Source organism: Sarcophilus harrisii, chromosome 5 (assembly GCF_902635505.1).
Source record: "Sarcophilus harrisii chromosome 5, mSarHar1.11, whole genome shotgun sequence".
Classification (NCBI taxonomy): domain Eukaryota; kingdom Metazoa; phylum Chordata; class Mammalia; order Dasyuromorphia; family Dasyuridae; genus Sarcophilus; species Sarcophilus harrisii.
Genome location: NC_045430.1, coordinates 278,692,106 through 278,712,108, shown reverse-complemented (window position 1 = coordinate 278,712,108; position 20,003 = coordinate 278,692,106). Strand labels below are relative to the sequence as shown.

The 20,003-nt window shown below is 36.4% G+C and overlaps 1 protein-coding gene across 8 annotated transcripts in view; it reads left to right on the top strand.

Annotated features, from left to right (window-relative positions):
* Positions 1-20,003, top strand: part of HDAC9 (histone deacetylase 9) — a 673,520-nt gene that overhangs the window by 466,620 nt on the left and 186,897 nt on the right. For all 8 annotated transcript variants that reach the window (XM_031940668.1, XM_031940665.1, XM_031940669.1 and 5 more), the window contains 2 exons: positions 13,284-13,339; positions 13,588-13,675. In XM_031940668.1, the coding sequence (XP_031796528.1) occupies positions 13,284-13,339; positions 13,588-13,675 (144 nt within the window). The remainder of the gene's footprint in view (positions 1-13,283; positions 13,340-13,587; positions 13,676-20,003) is intronic.

The following is a 20,003-nucleotide window of genomic DNA, read 5'->3' as shown; positions in this document are numbered from 1 at the left end:
CCTCTAAATGCAAGTGTTTATGCTCCTCTTGGCCCTGAAGTTCCTCCCTCCCTCCCCCTTTCCCCCCTCTCTCTCCTCCTGGCTGGAGTGCATTCTAGCACAGTGCTTCACATTTAGTAGCACTTAATATCATGCATATCTAATCTGCTATTCATCATACTGAAAATGAGGTGGAACTGATTATACTATAGTCCCTGTCTCCTTTACTCATGGCTGAGGTGTCTTTTATTATCTTGGAATAGTTTGAATTAAGTGTGTGTGTGTGTGTGTGTGTGTGTGTGTAACTATAGTCATCTGCTTTTATAAATACATCCATGGTAAAATGATACCTCAAAACAATATTTCATCTTTTTTTTTCTTTTTCTTTTTTTTTTTTTTTGCCTCTCTCTTCTTGTCCTTATACTGATTATACTCAGTCTGAGCTCAGGATATAGTCTTATGTTTCCCCACCAATTTGAGATGTTCATTCTTTAAAAATGAAATGCCACAGTCAAGTTAGCCAAAAAGTCTTCACACACATTGTTGGGCATGGTGGAACTTCAAACAAATGGTTACTAACCAAACTTTTGGCTTCCTAACAGGGTACCGTCATGTCAAATAGAAATAGATATTTGTTAATTCTTCCCCACCCCCAACACACACACACACACACACACACACACACACACACACACTTGTGATTCACTCAAAGCTGAATCACTGTGATTGTCTTTATGCTGTGGCTAAGAATGAATTATATGTAATAGAAGGAGCCCTCAATCCCTTCTTTCCTTCCTACTCTAGGCTTGATTTTCACAAATATGGTTCCCTGCAGCCAGAGCCAGGTTGGGCATATGACTAAAACCATCCTGGACCTCAAATGCCAAATTTTCTAAGATCTGTTTTCCAAAGCTGTCATCAGACTCCTTCTGTTCAGCCTCTGTTGGGCAATGAGCTGGCAGCCAAGCATTGACTTTGCGGTCCATCATTCAATTCAGCCTTGAGTTGCAGAATCCTTCTTATTTTCCTTGTTCCCATGGACTCCCTTAGTGAGGCAAAATGTCATTACTAAATGTCCTATATTGTTTTCTTGGCGTATCTCTGGACCTCTTTCTCAATCTCCTGGCTTTTGTGAAAATGGCAAGTTTGCTTTCTTTCCTTCTCATGCCACAGAGGAACAGTCTTAGGATCATCATCCTTAAGATATCTCTGAATGTGAGATGCTCACTGAGGCTGAAGTCAACTGATTTCATGACAGATATCAACATATTATTTAAAAAAATCCTCAGCAAATGGGAATTAAAGGGAGAGAACAAGGTTGCCCCTTTATTTAGTCATTTTACGCTGGTGACTAGTTCAATCATAAATCACAAAATCCTATTAGGTGACATGCAGTCACCTAAATAAGCATTCTGGTAGATGGGTGTTTATGTCATAGCTGAATATATTGCAGCTGAAATGGCTCAGATGAAAGAAGAAGGAAGAGAGGGAGAGAGAAAGAGAAAAAGAGAGAGGAAGGAAGACAGAGAGAGACAGAAAGAGAGAAGAGAGAAAGAAATAAAGAGAAATTATCAACTCATTTGATACAATTCTGTGACATAGGTGCTATTATTAGGGAGATTTTACAATTGAGGAAATTGAGACCTACAGTGGGTTAGAGATTTGTCCAGCATCACACAGTTAGTCAGTGACCGAGTCCATTTGAACTCATCTTCCAGATTCCAGGACCTTAGCCACCACCTGTCCAACTTTCTCCAATATCATTGAGCCAAAGCCAGAAAGTATCTCAGAAACCATCTAGTCCCTTATTTTGTAGATGGTAGAACAGAGATTGACCCAAGTAGGGGAAATAACTTGTTTAAATTCGCATGGATAGTAAGAGTTAAAGGTGGATTAGTGGGAGATCTCATTGCTCCCCTAGGCCAGGGATGTGCCACCCAGAATGTGTTTTTTAAATTTGAAATACACTGTTTTGAAGCAAGTGGTTTCTTTCTGCTATGACACTTTTGCTTCTTAAATAAATAAAATATTTTAACATCACTTTGATTCATGCCCTTTCCACTTTTTGTTGTTCCTGCAGCATATTCATGTGTAACTTCAGTATGGAAGAAGGCCTCTTCAGCTCTATATTCCTCAAAAGTACAATTCAGACTTTTGTTATTATTTACTTTGGTTGTTGTTCTCTAGTCCTTTCAGTTGTGCCCAACTCTCCATGATTCTATTTGTGATTTTCTTAGAAAGATACGGGAGTGATTTACACTTATTTCTGCCGTTCATTTGATACATGAGGAAACTGAGGTAAACAGGATTAAATGACTTGCCAATGTCACACAGTTGGTAAGTGTCTAAAGCCAGATTTTAACTCGGGAAAAAGAGGCTTCCTGATTTCAGAACCAGTATTCTAACCACTGCACTATCTAGCTGCTCCCTCAACATTTTAATTTCTTCATAACAATAATAATACTAGGATTGATAGCTCACCTTCCTAGAGGATTTTATAGTTTCCAAAGTGCTTTTCTCTATTGATTTCATTTGATTCTCAAAATACACTTGTGAGTTACATTTGAGAGAGAAGGATATGGGGGCTAGGTAGGAGTGCAGAGACAAAGTCATTTAGTCAAGATTCCAGAGATAATGAGTCTGAAGGAAAGAGCTGAATTTATGTTTTCCAATCTCTGAATCCAACACTCCAGTCGTTGCAAGAGAAATTTGTTTTCCTATTGCAATTGCTTTGTATGTGTGTACATCATCTCCCCCTTCTTCCTTCTCAACACACACACACACACACACACACACACACACACACACTCACACACTGAGATGGAAGCCATCTGATGGCAGGGACTATTGTGCTTGGTTTTCGATATCTCCCCACCTCTTAAGAGAATACATGGCACAAAGTAGGCACTTAATATATACTTATTACATTGACTTGAATTGAATTTTTAGGACTCACTGCAACAGAAATTGTATTTAATTTATTAAAGGTTAGTATTGAGGTGAAATGTAGGAGGGGACTCCAAAAAAATCCTATATATCTCCAGATTTTCTGCTTTCATAAAAAACACAGAGAGAAATGAACCTCCCAGTGTTGATTGGTTCAGAAAACAACTTTCATTAAAAGCCAGTATCTGCCATTTCTTATCTATATGCTCCTGAGTCAGCCCCTCAATTTTTCAGCAGCTCAGTTTTCTCACTGGTAAAATGAATGGATTGTACAGATAGTTTCAAAGGTTGCTTTCGTCCTGAAATCTATAGTCTATGGGCCTATAATCAGGAAGTTGATCATTTTTTTTCCTTTCAAGAATGAAAAAACAGGCATGCTTGAGCTATTCTGACCATCTTTATACTCAAAAAGTGATTGCATTGTCTCTTAAGCCTTTGGAAGAACATCCAGGCTGCCCATTTATTTCTCACATCCCTCTCCAGTTATACGTGCTCTGGATGTTTCTTTTACCACTTCTGGTACATGAATCACCACCAGTGAAATATTGCTGCAAAAACTGCACTTTAATTACTCTTCTGTCCCTGAGGGTTCCTAATCTTTAACTCTTCTGAAATTGTGGAGTTTTACAGTTTTACTTGGAATATTGGTGTTAAAAAAAACCCTAGCATTAAAGGTATGGCAAAAATGGTGAAGAAGAAGGAAGAAATAAATACAAGAGCCACCCTCTGTTATAAGTCATCTAAACAGATCTAGAAAATACACTGATAAATCTTAATCAGTAAATCTAAGAAAGAAATTCAGTCATGGTTAAGATAAGTTCTTAATCTGGCAGACAGAGAGGTCTGCACACTATAAACAGGATCTGTCCAAGTCTGTACCCTAAGAAGTATTCCTGTCCAGGAAGAGATTGTATGGATACCAAGTTAAAAAAGGGTCCCAGACCCAGCAGAGAGAAAGCTGACTTTTTAAAAAGTTTGGGAACAGATAATGACTGACAGATTTGTTGATCATTACACAGTTTGGGATAATCGATCCAGAGTATATCATGAAGGGAACCTGTATATAAAGGTGAGGAAGGGTCACATCCTAGATTGCATAATGAATAAGGAGCATGTTCAGAAATGATCAACCTGCATGGCTTAAACCCAAGGAGTATAACTGGGTCTCAGGTACAGATTCAACCCCAAACCAAATCCAATTCAAACCCAAAGTAGCAGAATAATCAGGGAAGGAATCTCAGGCCAAAGGGAAGTTATCTATAGGCTGTGTCCAATTCCAGAAAGCAGCTGAATGAAAGTTCAAATAAGACAAGCCCACAAAATGCTCAGACCCAAACCAAAATCAGGAGCTTTATAGAGCTCAGAGAGAGATGAAATTATCAGCATTTAGGAGATCTGGAAGCTTGTAGTTCCCCAAGCAGAGGCATCTTTGAGATCCTGAAACAATTTACCAGTTAATAGTACACAAAAACAATAGTAGGACCTGATTAACCATTTAAGAGTACATAGAGCCTCTCTCTAAATATAAAATATACATATAAAATCTGGAAGTAGTCTGCAAAGATAAGTAAACAAAAAAGAAGCCCATCAGAAGGGGCCATTATAATAATATGAACATATTCTCAACACAAACTCAAAAGGAAATTATTCCAAAATATTTCTAAGCAATGACAAAAAAATATGGCTTGAGCAAAGAATCAACTGGATAAATCAAATGTTTAAAAAATAATTAAAAGGTTTTTCTCAATTAAGTGAGAGAATTATAAGGGAAAGCGAAAACGGAGAAAGAACAAGAAAGGTGATTAACAGCCTGAGAGAAGGGGTACAAAAGCACACCAAGGGACAAACTCCCCAAAGATTAAATTGGGTCAAAAAGAAGACAATTATTTTAAAAGTCAAGAAAAATAGTAAAAACAAAGAAAAAACTGGAAAATAGAAGAAAATGTTAGATATCTCAACAATAACAACAATAAAACAACTAAAACTGAACTAGAAAACTGTTTGAGGGGAGAATCATTGGACTACCTGCAAATTATAATCTAAGAAATAGCCTAGACTTTGCATTTCAAGAAATTTTAAAAAATAGCAAGAACTTGCCAGATCCTTTGGAAACAAAAGACAAAATGGAAATGGGAAGCATATATTAATAAACTTACAAAAGAAATCCTAAAAATGAAAACTCCAAGGAACCCAATAGACAAAATCCAGAGCTTCCAGATAAAAGAAAATACAAGCACTCCAAAAGAAAGGACTGAAATATCATCAGGATTATAAAAAAAAATAGTAGTCACACATAGATAGCTTGGAATATGGTTTTCCAGAAGGCAGAGGATATGACCTTAAAACCAAGAATAACTTTCCCAGAAAAAAAATAGTAACATCAAACAGAAGGAAAAAGAAAATCTTTAATGAATAGAGGATTTCCAAGAATTCCTAAGGAAAAGAGCAAAACTATTTGAAAACTTTGAAGCCCAAACACAGGAACATGAGAAATTAAAAAAAAAAAAAAAACTAAGCATGAATGAGTAAGGGACTAAACAAAGATAATTTTATATTCAAATTTAGGGAATGATGTGTAATCCCTCTACTTCCCCTCATAGAGAAAGTATAATTAAATATAATTCTATTGGTTCTATTATGCATTGGTGATCATAAAAGAATACTGGAAAGAAAATTTACTGTTGAGAAAAGTTGGGGAGATTAGGTAACATTTGTCTCACAGAATAGCAGTGAGCAAATGGAAATCTATGAAAACAAGGAAGAAGAGGTTAGGGTAGCAGGAAACACTTGAACTTCATTCTTATCTGAATTGTCAAAGAAGATAAGAATATACTCCCAATACATACACACACAATTAGATACAGAAACAGTTCACTAAAAAAAAAAAATCAGGAGGGAAAGAGGAAAAGAAAAAAGGGAAAACAAGAACAATATTATCAAAATAAGAAACATTTAATTTTGTATTAAATTGTGTAAAATCACTTTTATTAATTTTACATTATTTTTATTATTTTTAAATTATAGATGAATAATTATAACATCTTATTTGCTGCTTGCATAGAATTAAAAAAATTGAGGGCGTGACAATCCTTTGAGAAATGGCTGAGAACTATGTGGATGTAGTGGAATACTATTATGTTGTAATATGTAATGAAAGGGATGGTTTCAAAGACACTTAGGAAGACTCATATGGACTGATGCAGAGTGAGGTGAGCAAAACCAGAAGAATAATCTATACATTGACAATAATATTTTGTAGACACACAACTTTGAAAGACTTGGGAGTTATGAATAAATACATTGATAAGTCAGTATTTCATAGGACTCGTGATAAAACTTGGTACTCGACATAAAGTGTGAAGGATTCAGTGATTAGAATTTGACATCATTTTCTGGACATAACCAATATGAATATTAGTTTTCAATGTAGAAAATGATATTTGAATAGAGTTTTGAAAGAAACTGAGCCCTTCTGGGAGAAGCTAAGTGACAATAGAGGGCCAGACCTGGAGTCAGGGACACTTTTTATGAGTTCAAATCCAACTTCAGACACTTATTAGCTAATAAGTACCACTTTCTACATGAAGTCATTACTGATATGGGGGTCAGTCAGTTAGCCAGCTAATAAGCATTTTGTAGAAATAGAAAACTGCTTTACAAAAAATAATTGGTATTCTATGGTCCACAGGGTCACAGTCAGGCATGACTAAATTACTAAACAACAACAACAATACCAATAAAAAGGCTTACCACACGCCAGCCACTGTGCTGAGCTCTTGGGAATAAAAGAAAGGCAAACATATTCTCCTGCCCCCATCATCAAGAAGTACATATTTTAATGAGGGATTTAATGCACACACACATAATATATGCAGACATCCACACAGATATGGGTATTAATATATGGAAGCAATTGAACTTGCACTGTTGATATAGATGCAAATACATGCATACGTAATATATATTCACACACATGCACACACACATAAAGGAAGGTAGGCTTTTCATTTGTGTGATTTTATCTCCAGTAATATTTGTGATTACTTAATTGTGATTATGATATAAGAGATCTTATGTACCCAGAGTTTTGCCAAAAAGATTTTGTTACTCTTGGTCCCCACCTCACATGCTAATTGTAATATACAGCACTTTTCTTGCCTCTTTAATAATCCGGGCTGTTTCACAGTCTTGGAGTGTAAGCATACTAGAAAATTTGATAGTGACCCATTCTCATCCACTTATCAAATGTCTTCTGACTGGACAGGTAACTGCTAATTTCAACCTAAGAAGTCACTTTAAGAAAGATTTTGGTAGTCGATTCTAGGTCAGCTGTATGGTATGCTCCATTAATCTTTGGAGGTAGCTGTCACATCCATAGCCAGAAATGATAGGACAGGAAGGAAATGGCTTTTCCATCATTTTCTTTTGGCTTCTAAATGAGGGGTCATTGAAGATCTAAGATTGGGTCATTGAGGTCTAAGATAGATAGTCTGACTTGGAAATGTCACTCTCTCCTCGTTTGTCACTGCCAATTCATGCACTGGGTTTAGACTTAGAATCATCTGTGTTGTTACTTAACTCCTCTTCAGGCTTAAAAAAAATGCAACTAAATAAATGAAATTCACACATTATTAAGTACCTGCCACGTAGCCTGGTGCAGTCCAGGAAGCGTGATGAAAGGAAAAATGCACTGGGTTTCTGCAGCAGAGGACATGGTTTTAAATTCGGATTCTGATCTTTACCAAGTAATAGAGGCAGCTGTTGACACAGCAGATAGAGTTCTGAGTCTAGAATCAAGAAGATCTGCATTCAAATCTGGTTCTCAGACACTAATTAGCTTTATGTCCCCGGACAAGTCATTTAACCTGTTTGCTTCAATTTCTTCATCTGCGAAATGGGGATAATAACGCCTACGTCCTAGGATTTTTGTAAGAATCATATAAGAAAAATGTTAAAGCATGTAGCATAATGGATATAGCCGAGGCTACAAAATATTATTATTAATAATAACTTGTGATCTTTGGCAAATCACTTTATCTTTTTGAACCTTTGTTTCTTGAACTACTAAATGAGGCGATTGTACATGATGATTTTCAGAGTCCCTTAGAGCTTTCTATGATCCTATGGGCAATGCTTTTGGATGGGCATTAATGATAAAATATTGAGTTTCAGTAGTTCTTTCTCTCCGAAAGTCTACATTCTGTTTTGGAGTTAGCCTGTGTATCATGAAAAATATGTGATGTTTCTTTGGGAAATTTCCTTAACCAGAAAAGAACAACTCATCTAGGACTTAGTAGATATGTTATCATGAGTCATCTGAGTCACATACAAGTTAAGCAATTTGTTCTTGGTGTATGTTACGTTCCCTTCTGCCCCTATTTCTCTGGGCTTGCTCTCTCATCTAATCTGCAGTTACACTAGTAGGTGGGTTCCTTAGAGATGTAGCTGCTTTACCATTTTTTAAAAATTTTTAGGAATTGGGGTATTGGATGAGAAGGTTACTTTCCTACAATTTTCTATCAACAAATACGTTTATTCAATTTGCTCTTAGCAAAAGCATAAATGATTTACACACCATTTCTCTTTCCTTCGATAAACGGATTAAAACCTAAAAAACCACCTGAGCTATTCTTTCCCACTAATGCACATAGTGTCAATGTAAAGTATTGGAAACAAACAATACAGGTGATCAGGAGAACTATATCCTCTACAAATGCAGACCTGAGGTCCTTTGCCAAGGACTGTCCTCACAAACCTGATTGATTGACAGTGTCTGATAAGGAAATTGAGATGTGATGTTTGGTGTCTTGATTTCACAACTCTCCCAAGATGATTTCCCCCCTCATCTTCAGCTTAACCTTTTGTTCCTACTTTGCAGCTGCGATTTCACTTTGTAAATTGTACCACCAGATATTATGCTTGTGAGGAGCTTGGTTACTTGTCCTATATTCTCTGGGATTAGAAACACTTTTATTTTATACATTTTTTTTCTCAAATGTGTAATTGAATTAACATAATTACTGCCTCTGGAAAAGACATACCCATCTCTGTCACTTCCCATACCGTGACTTCACCTAGATCTATCTATCTATCTATCTATCATCTATCTATCCATCCATCTGTCCATCTGTACATCCATTCCCCTGTCTGTCTATACATCCACCAGCAACCCATTTATCTATCTATCATCTCCCTTATTGAAATACAACATTCTTGAGGTCAAGTACTGTCTCATGAAGTTGAATAATAATAAATTCATTTTACTTATTCATTTACATAGGCTGTAAGTAATATTGAGGACATTCTAATACAGAGCTTTTGATTTCAGGTGAAAATTTTGATTTCAGATATGCTGAGTTTGAAATGAAAAATGAAAACTCAAGTGGATATTTAGAATATTCACTTGAAAGGGAGAGAGAAGCATAAGGGAGAGCTGGAGCTAAAGACTTACCAATCCATTTTAGAGACCCTCACCAGAATTTCTCCATTGTGATTTCATTGTGTTATGGAGATGGGAATAGGATATGTGAGTGTTTCTTAGCATAGGCAGATAATACAGAGTGAAAAGGCTTCACATTGATCCTTACCAACAAACTATGGTTTCTTTTTTGAGGCATCTTCACCAATAGGCTTCCCACTAGGTGATAATTCTTGGCTATCAATATAAACCTCATTCCTGCTTTTGCCTATGTCAGCAACTCAGAGATGGATATAAAAAAGAATATAAATCAAGAAAACACTTTGGAGATAATTGCAAAGGTGAAGAGGAAGAAGAACTTTATGAACAACTTAGTAAGCCCCTGTCAATTAAATCAGCATATGCTTCATTAATTAAATACAAAGGTGGAAATAAGTGAGAATAATGAAAAATATAAAGGAAAATATAATTGCAAAAATAAGAAGGTTGATGTTTGCAAAGTCCTCAGAAAATTGATACTGCAATACCAGAAAATCATATGACTTCAACTATGGAAATGACATTAATTATGAAGCATTCTCATCTGCTTTGTTACTGCATCCTTAGGACCTTGAACCCTTTCCATGTGACTTCCAGATAAAGCTTTCCATATGTGTTGTCTCCATTGTTAGGATGAGAGCTCCTTAAGAATAGGGACTTAACTATTCTATTTTGTATCTCCAGTGCTTTGCTCACAGTAAGCACTTAATAAATGCTTCATTCATTCATTCGTCTTTTCATACTATAAGTAATGTAAAAAACAGAACCAAAGGGCACTGGGTATGACTTCCATCAAACAGCATAGTGAAAAAGGAGAATGATTTTATCTTAACTGATAGGAAATGAACAAATAGCAATGGAAGTGTCATGTTGGAATCTATTATCCATCTGTAATCATATCATTGGCTTATTAGAGTCAAGATGAAAGAGAATATTAAATTAGATAAAAGAAGAAAAGAAGATTTGGTGTAATTACACCTGACTCACTAACGGCATTGGCACCAAAAAATTAGGAAATGGATAATGGGACAACCATTGACATAAGATAATACCATTTTCTATAAGTGTTGAATTCATGTAAAAACTCATCACAACCAAAAGATGAGAAGATCTTCGAAACTGCTTGAACTATCAGACATCTTCCTCCTTGATCTTTCTGGTAAGTGCAAAGACAGTGAATATACATATCATATAAATTTCAAACATAAAGCAATTTTTAAAACATAAGGAATATAGAGGACCATAAACATCACGTCAGTCCCTGATATACAGTGTAATAAAATAGACATGTCAAGACAGTAAATAAATTGAAGACTGAAGATGATGGGTGAGACCAAGGGTGTAGAAAGGCATTCTTTGCAGGAGGTGATACAATTGGAAACACCTTGAAAAACAGTTACCAGTTTTCAAAGAATTGAAAGTGAAATATGTCCTCTCAGCAAAGACAGAATTTTGCATAGCTCATCAGAAAATGCCCTTTTATTGGTTGTTTTTCATAACATTTTTGTTCCTTACAGTGGAGTGAGAGGGTGGCTAAGGAGGACCATAGCAACAAATAAATATAGTATAAAAATGTCATCAATATTTTTTCTTTTTAAGGGATGAAAGTATATAAAGTACTAAAAGCAGAATTGAGTTTAATGAATAAAAACAACTAGTTTTGTTCAAAGACATCAATGTTTAAAGTGGATTCAGTAAAAGATTGAGAGTAATTAAAATTCTAGATACATTTTAGGGGATAACAAAGGAGATAGAAGCATAGATGAAGCAAGTCCCTTTTTTGACAATTTTTTGCAGTCAAAGGAAGTAAACTGAATTCTCTGGCTTCTAAGAATCTTTATAGAAGAACTTGTCCTACCTATTGATTCTTATTCTCCATCACCCTTTAGAGGAAACTTTCCAAACCTATAAAGCTTGATATTTCACACAGATACCATTTGATTTCCTGACTCTTTTCTTTGCTGTTGTTAATTCATTTTCCCTTCTTCTCTCATTGCTGTAATCTTACCCTCCTTTCATAATTACCTTTTCACCTGCCTTGTGAAACCTTTCCAAAAACTCTAGTCCATAATGATCTCCCTCCTTGAGCTGCTTTGGTGTTTACAGACCATTTCACAAAATTAATTATATCTGGACTTGTTACTTCATGGGTGCTATTATTATCATCAGAGCAATTCTGATGCCAGCCATGATGACATGATGACCATGTCTCAAATAGTTCTCTTCTGAGCTGTGATACCCAGTGCTGTGCTGACAGGGAACAACTTAAAGAACAAGAAGTTATCAGAATTGATAAATTGCCCTATTTCTGTCAAGGTTCAGAAAATATTATGCATGTTAGCATCCAAATGAAGGGATAAGTACATTAGATGCTAATTAATATGATGTGATTGATGAAATGAATCTGTTTTAAACCCTTGGCATGTTTCATAAGAAAAACTTGGAAATAAACTCCCTGGTTAGGATGGTTCATCAGCTTGACTTAAATTATTGTATAGTTGGACCTGAGGAGTTTAGTGATTTTTTGTGTCACTGATCCCTTTGGCATCGAATAAAACTTACAGAAGCCCTTTCCATAATGATATTTTTAAATGTGAAAAATTAATACATGAGAATGGAAGAAACCAATGATACTGAAGTAGAGATATTAAAAGAGTAAAATCAAAACAAAGATCATAAACCCTAGATTAAGATGCCCTTATTAGAGGTTTTAAGCCTTCAGATTAAGAAGACTGAGCTGACTAACTATCTCTGATACATCTGTTCTGTGGAGCAAAGGCAAAGAACTTAACCTCCTAATGACCCAAGGATTCTCTAAGATTACAAGTTTCAGATGAGTTATCAAGTTATTTTCTTGGAGGAAGTTTCCCTTGGGAGTACTGTACACTCATGAAATCACAGGTCAGGGACAGCCCACCTATCCACCCACTGCCCATAAAAAAGGGAAAAATACACTTTTTATTATTAACTTGCTTCTCAAGTCATAGTTAAGTGAAAGGTAGTGTGAACCTCCTGAGAAATGATTACTTCAAGTGAACGGACCCTCCATTTCTCCACATCATGGTTTTATAAGGATTTATAGATCCTGGGTTTGTTGAGGAGTTACTTCATTTTTCTATGATGCATTACAACCAACTTAGAGGTTCAGGAATTCCTTGATCATAGTTAGATCTGATTGCTGTTCTGCACAGGAATTCTTTATAAAATTCCAGAACATGAGTTAGAAATTGACTTAGAGAATCCAATAAACTTGCAAGCTTTGGCCGACTTCCAAGCTAAATTTATAGACTGGAAAAAATATGGCCTTCCCATTGTCCTTTTTTTCCCCCTTTTTTATCCCCTTCAGGATAGTCTTGTGTGTATGTGTGTGTATGCGCACACACATGTGCACATACACACGCACATACACACAGAGGTTTGTCATTTTGCTGACACTGGGATTGGAAATTAAATTTTCATTGTGTGGGAATCTTTTTTTCAATGTGGCTCACAATGTGATAACGCTTCTGGAACTCCATCTTCCATCAAGAATGATTTCTTCTCTCCCTTCCTTCCAAGAAGAATTCAGGACCCAGATATAATGAGATATAAAGTTTTATTCCTAAGTGAATTTTGTTAGTCCGGTGACCAGGGTGCCCATTGACCAACTGGTCTCAACCCCCAGAAATCATCCAGTTCCTTCCAGGCTCCACTCGAGCCTTCTCTTTGAGATATGATATACGCAGCTTTAATCAGATATTTTATTTCTGCTAATTCTATGAAAGGCTAATGGGGGCAAGCTCAGAAGCCTCTAATAGGTTCCAATCCTGTTTGCTGGCTGCTCCGTATTACACGAAGAGACGAGAATTCTTTTTTTTTTTCTTTCCCTATCTGATAATTGAAAACCTATCTTGTTTTACAGAATGGGTTTGCTGTTGTAAGGCCCCCAGGCCATCATGCTGAAGAGTCAACAGCCATGTAAGTACCAGGGAAGACCGGCCATCCTGGAGCACTGGGGTTACTGGCAGTCACCTGCACTGTGCACGGCTCTGCAACCCTCTAATTGTTAGCAGATGCCTGCAAAGGCTCGCGAGGTCCTCCCAGAAGCAGATTTATGGCTTCAGAGATCATATAGCATTTTGAGAAATGCCCTGAACATTATTTATAATGTTTTTTTTTCCTGGCTGATGTGCTTTCTGATTTCTCTGTTCTTCTCTATTCTGCAGGGGGTTCTGCTTTTTTAATTCGGTGGCAATTACTGCCAAATACTTGCGAGAGCAGCTCAATGTAGGCAAGATATTGATCGTAGACCTGGTAGGTATCCTGGATGAGCTCCGTCTTCTTATTCTCCTGGGTACCGGGGAGTGGGTTTGTTTTTCCATGTCCAGCTGTCTTGCCTTCTAAATAATCCAAGAGTGCGTGGACTCCCAAACCAACATGGAAACTCATTAAATCCAGCCTGGACATTCTGAAACCATAAACTTGAAGCTTTCACTTTCACAGCATTAACAGAGGTTTAATGAGAAGAAGCCACAGCTCGGGGCAGCCTTTTTATGGTCCTTAAATGAATTGATACTTCCAGTGTTAAAATAACCCAACAGAACCTGAGTTTACTTTCCCCCATAGACTAGAGGCCTTAACGAGTCGGATGGGCTGGAAAGAATGCTGTTGCTGTGGTTACCAAATTGGCCACTTCCCCTGCCTGGGATCCCTGGGCTTGTTGTGTAACACTGGGATCATTCAAACAAACCCGCTTGTCATTCTGCAGGCTCAGATGCCAGGGTGGGATGTCTCCCTGCAGGAAAGCGGGATGATTACAAGTCAGCAGCACTGGGCTGGGCCTCCGTTCTAATAGGATGCATTCTTGCACAATGCAGTTATAATTTGCTTAACAAATGGTTTGTTTAAATGCGGGTGACATTTGGCATGTTGTCCAGAGTGTGTGCATGAATAAGGGATTGGAGCTTTGCCTCCCCCAAAAAGGACCAGCTCGGTGCACGGGCCCAAGGAGAGCGGGAGGGTGATTTATGAGGCCCATGCCGGCTGGGCCGACAGTTCAGGAGAGAGGTGTAATAGGTTGTCTGACAAAGCATAGACAGGAAATGAACCCTGGCATCAAACCCTAACCCAGGGCATCTGCACTTAATTAATTTTTGCAGGTGATAAAAGATTTAAAGACAAAATATGTTAAAGGGTTTTTTTGAAGTGCACGGCTTAATAGTCTAAATCTTGTTCATATCTGCACTCATAATTAAATCTTATTGGAAAGTCATGGCCTTACCATCTAGCACTTTGGTTCAGTTAAGCAAACAGAACAGAAATTGAAAGAGAGAATGAATTAAGATGGGAAGAGGGAGAGAAGGAGAAAGGGGGAGAGAGAGAAATTGAAAGGAAAGAAGAAAAACAAGGAGGAGTAAAGAGAAGAGGAAAAGAAAAGAATGAGATACAGAGAAAAAGGAAGAGAAGAAAAAAAGGAAAAGAAAACAAAGAAGATAAGAAAATGGAATAAAAGAAAATAGAAAAAAGAAGAATGCAAAGAAAAAAATTTGAGAGAAAAGAAAAAAGAATAATAAAGCCAAGAAAGAAAAAAAGAGAAATAATGAATAGGAAAAACCAAAAAACATAAAAGGGAAGAATAAAAGAAAAAAAGTGAAAGTATAAAAGGAAATGTAAGATAAAAAGAACAAATAAAGAGAGAAATAAATGGAAGGAAAAAATAAAATGAACCATTTTTAAAAGAAAATAAAAAGGAGAAACAAAAAAGAGAAAATAAAGAAAACAGAAAGAATGAAAAGGAAAAGAAACAAAACAAAGGAACAATAAAAGATAAAGGAAACGTGAGAGAGAAAGAAGGAAAGAAAGACATGAGAAAGATAAGAAGGAAAGAAATAAATAAAGAAATAAGACAAGAAATATAATGAGCAAGAAAGAATAAAAGAAAAAGGAAGAGGAGATGAAGGAAGGAAAGAAAAAAACAAGGAAAAAAGAGGAAAAGAAAGGAAAGGATGAGAAGGAAAGACAAGAGAAAAAATGGAAAAAAGATAGGAAACTATGAATTAATAAAAAAAACATGCAAAGAAACATATAAATTTGTTGTGTTGAGAGGCACAAATTTATCATAAAATATGTGTGTGTGTATATATATATATATATATATATATATAATTGTAATTTAAGAGAAAGGTATATTAAGGAAAATAAATTTCAGTTCTTTGGTAGGACAGATTTTAAACTATATGTATGTATGTATATATCACATATAATTACATATGCATAATAAACACAGTATGCTTCACCTGTTCAACAAAATGGCAATGAGACCATATTCTGCTCACTTTTTCATTGATATTTTACTGACATTCTTCTATTCCACTGCAGCCCAGAGCTCGCTTTTAATGAAAACGGTTGGCAAATGCCATGGGATACCATTAAAAGGAAAAAAAAAAGGAGATGAGGAAGTTTGTATTTGTTTTCCTGTGCACATTAAAAAAAATTCCAAGTTTTATCTCCCTCCCCCATTCACTCAATAAAAACACAGTAAACTTGTTGAAGTTTTTAAAGATACAACATAATTGCTGTGTTGCCATGGTGGCTGTTTTTATTAAAAGATTAAGTTTCAACAATGTGCTAGAATGTGGGGTTATACGGAATTTCTTTCCCTCTCACAGCCTCACTATAGCAGAAACACATATTTATTTATTTATGTGATTGTATATGTATGCAAGTATATGTGTGCATGTGTATGTATATATATATATATATATATATATATATATAATCTATAAGCACATTTAGCACATATGCACACATACAAATATATGTATTTTTATATACATCTACATATAGACGTGATGTAAATGATAAGAAAGGACGGAAGAATACTTAGAAGACTAGCGATTCCAAATCCCCAGTTCTTGTTTGTTAGACCTGAACATCTTGGAGTTCTTGACTGCAGTGGAGAGTGGATTTTGCAGAGTCCTTCTAGATCTTTTCACGTTTAAGACGGACGTAATCAATCATTGCTCAGAGGCGCCTTTGATAGAGGAATGCATGATATCCAGATGCAGAAAGCTTGAAATATAGGCTGAACTTGACAGCTACTCATTTAAACTTGACTTAGTTTATGACTGTGTTTTTCATACATAAGAGGCGTATTTGTGATCCCCCCCACCCCTGCTTTATTTTAGCTATCAGTTAATGGGAGGAGAGAAATGGTCCTGGTGGAGGAGGAAGATGAAAAGAGATTTGATACAATTTATAAAATGAATATACCAAGGAGCTCTGGTGGGAATCCTATAGAGAACCTGAATTTTTTCCTCATTCCCATCTGAGAACATAATTTTCCCATCAGGCATAGATTGGAAGTATCTTTTACAGACTGCCTAAATACCCCAAGTTGTATTCAAATGAACTGCCTTGGAAACTGCTGGCCCACATACACTCCAGCGTTATCCTAAACAGTGCAGCTGCAGGGGCTATTTTGAGGGAACAATCTGTTTCTTCCAGCTGCTGGGGAGGAATTTTGAAAGTGCCACGTGTCCTGGAGACATCCCTTCTCCTTGGCTGACAGATCTATTCTACAAGTTTGCAAGGAAGAAAAGGGTGCCAGTTATTCAACCCAGGAGAAACCTTGCTCTTTCAACCTTAACAAGACATTAGCTGAGAGATATATCTTTTCCTTGAAAAATATTAGCTTGCTCATATGTTCCATACTTTCAGAGGGAGATACTTCCATTTTGCAGCTTTAGTGGGAACTTGAATTCTGATTCTGATCCTTCTCAAGACCATGGAGAAATTCAAAAGGTGATGGTGGTTCAGACAAAATTAATTTCTATGATCTATAAAGTTTGTTCAATTCTTTTCCTAGAAGATTCCACTTACCTTTGGCACTCTTGATAATGGCTAAGGTCTCTTCCAGCTCTAGAATCTCTAAGATGATTAGCTGGAAGGGAGCGGTGATAGGCTATTTCTGCAACTCATCTTCCTAGGTTTTTTTTGAGTTGTGTTTTTAATCACAGCTTATTCACTTTGTGAGACTGACTCACACTTGTGTCATGACCTTCTTTTCTGTCCTAACATCCCAAGCTATGGACAATCTCTCTTTTGGCATCTTCAATGCCATTGGGGAAGACAGAATATATACAAGTAAATAAAGGCAGAGTTTTACAAAATAAATGCAAGACAGAATTTTTGAGGGGGCCACTGGAATAAGGAAAACCTTTCAAGGAAAAAGTGAGACCTGATTTCTGTATTTTAAAGGAAATAAAATGAGAATATTATAGCCATGAGGTTCAGTCAGTTCAAAGTCAGAGATGTGAGATGGAACATCATGTGTGAGAGCCTACAAGGATACCCTTTGGGTTTGGCTATAGAAGGCACATTGTGGCAAGAGCCATAGAGAGTATGGGAGCATAAATGATCTCTCAGCCTTTGTCTTGAGATTCAACAAACCCAAATTCTCTAAGATCTCCATTACTCTTTCCAGTTGATTGCTGTTTGGAATGTTTGTGTTCTATCACTTCCAAACTCCGAGAAGCTGAGCTCCTCCTGTTGGCCTTGGCATTTTGCATTTAAGATGGGGAACTCGGCCTAATTTCTTCTTTCCCCATCCCCATCCCAAAGGCACCCTTATTTAAGCATTAGAAACACAGAAAATAACATCCTATGAGCTCATCAGTGATTGGCCACCATCTTTGACTTTATAATTGAGGAATAATTTTCAGAAGATGAACATAAATATTATAAAAGAGTGTGGTTTGGTTAATGGTTGCCCAGGGGTATGGGGGAGCAAGAAAATGGATAGTGAAAAAGAATGAGTCTGCTAGTGCTTCCCTTGCCAAACAAAGTTTGTAGCATTCTGTCATTAGATGACATGGGCCACCACAGGATTCTCAAACCCAAGGCTGACTTTGTCATCTCTTTAATTTTGAAGCATTTTTTCAGCTGAAATTTGGAGGGTTTTTTTTTAGTTGTTATTGTCATGTTTTTCATTCTTTCCAATCACTTATTCTATTGTATGCTTAAGCTCCAGGAAAAAAAAGGACCCAGATTGTGGGGTCTTCCTTTTAATGCCTTATATTTTACCATTTGGATATAGTCTATCATTTTTGAAGTACTGATTCACCTAGTTTAATAAATGTACTTTTTCCCTCCCCAGTCAAGAAAAAATCCCTTACCTCTCTGAATACTCCTCATCTCAGTCCTTTACTGATCCACGTGCATCTAGTTAATAGCTATGGGAAATCATACTGTTTCACAGAAGGTGAAAATTCCTCCTAGAAATCCAAGATTTCATATTCATTAAGGTTCCCATCTCCCCATTTTCATTGTCAAAACATCATAGATTTAGTTTCTTTCTTATCCTTCCCCAGATGTTTCTTTAACAAGGATACAAGATGGCTCATCAGAGCTTTTACCTTCATCTTCACATTTCATATTTCCTAATGCTAGAAATAGAAGGGAACACAGACATCCCATCCATCCTTCCCTTTTTACAAGTAGGGAAACTGAGTTACTTAGAGCTTAAATGACTCCTCCAAGATCACAATGGTAGTACATGTAGAGAAAGGATTTTAACTCAGATTTTCTGACTTCAAATAAATCACATTTTCCCAGGTTTATATACACATACATAGAAAGATATACTATGTGCATATGTGAATATACCTATATGTATTATACATATATGTATGTAATATACATATATATATATACATAGCTCTCACACACACATATATCTCTCAATGGCATTAATCATCATAATCCAGTATATGCCTAGTTCAAGAATAGAAGTCAGATTTCTGTTTCTTCATGGCAGAGATTTCACAGCACTTGTTAGTCATTTCCCACTGGCTCATCTTGCTTGCTCCAATACTTTGTCATTCCCATGGACATCCAAAGGGTGTTACCTTCTGTCCCATCTAATGATTTTTATTAGGTCTAGCTTGTGCCTTGGCTATGAGGACAATTACCCCATAGCACCTAAATTTCTCAAGATAAAATACTTGCAAAATAATAAGTCTAGGCAGCTCTAAAGATAAGCTCCAGCTAAGAATGTTAAATTCCCAAACTGGAGAAATCCTTGGTCCTGGGCCAGCTGCCTTCCCTGTTCCAGTTCTTGATACTCACAAGTTTCTTTAACTCATTGGAGACAGTAAAATTGCTTCACTTTATGTATATATATATATATATATATATATATATATATATATATACACAACCAGAAAGTTAATAAGTATCATAAATGAGAAATATACTATGTGATTCAGGAGACCCAAAGTTATTCTTTGCTTTTACCCCATACTTTGATTTCCATATGTGTTATCTCATTTCTCTTTATCTCTCATGGGGACATTGGAGGAGGGAAGTCTCACCATAATACAATTTGGAATAGGGAAAAATATTGATTCAATAGCATTTCCTCAGAAGAATACATGGAGCTACAACTTAGTAGAACTCCTGACCATTCTCAGATGATAGTCAACCAGCCAGGATCAACCTGAACATCCATTACAGAGTTCCTGAGACCAACTCAGAAAGAACTTATGAAGAATTCATGTGAATTAGTGATCCCCTTTCTCCCTTTCCAAAGATTGTCCAGATGTTATACTGGGAAGGCTACATGCCTCAGCCACCATTAGGT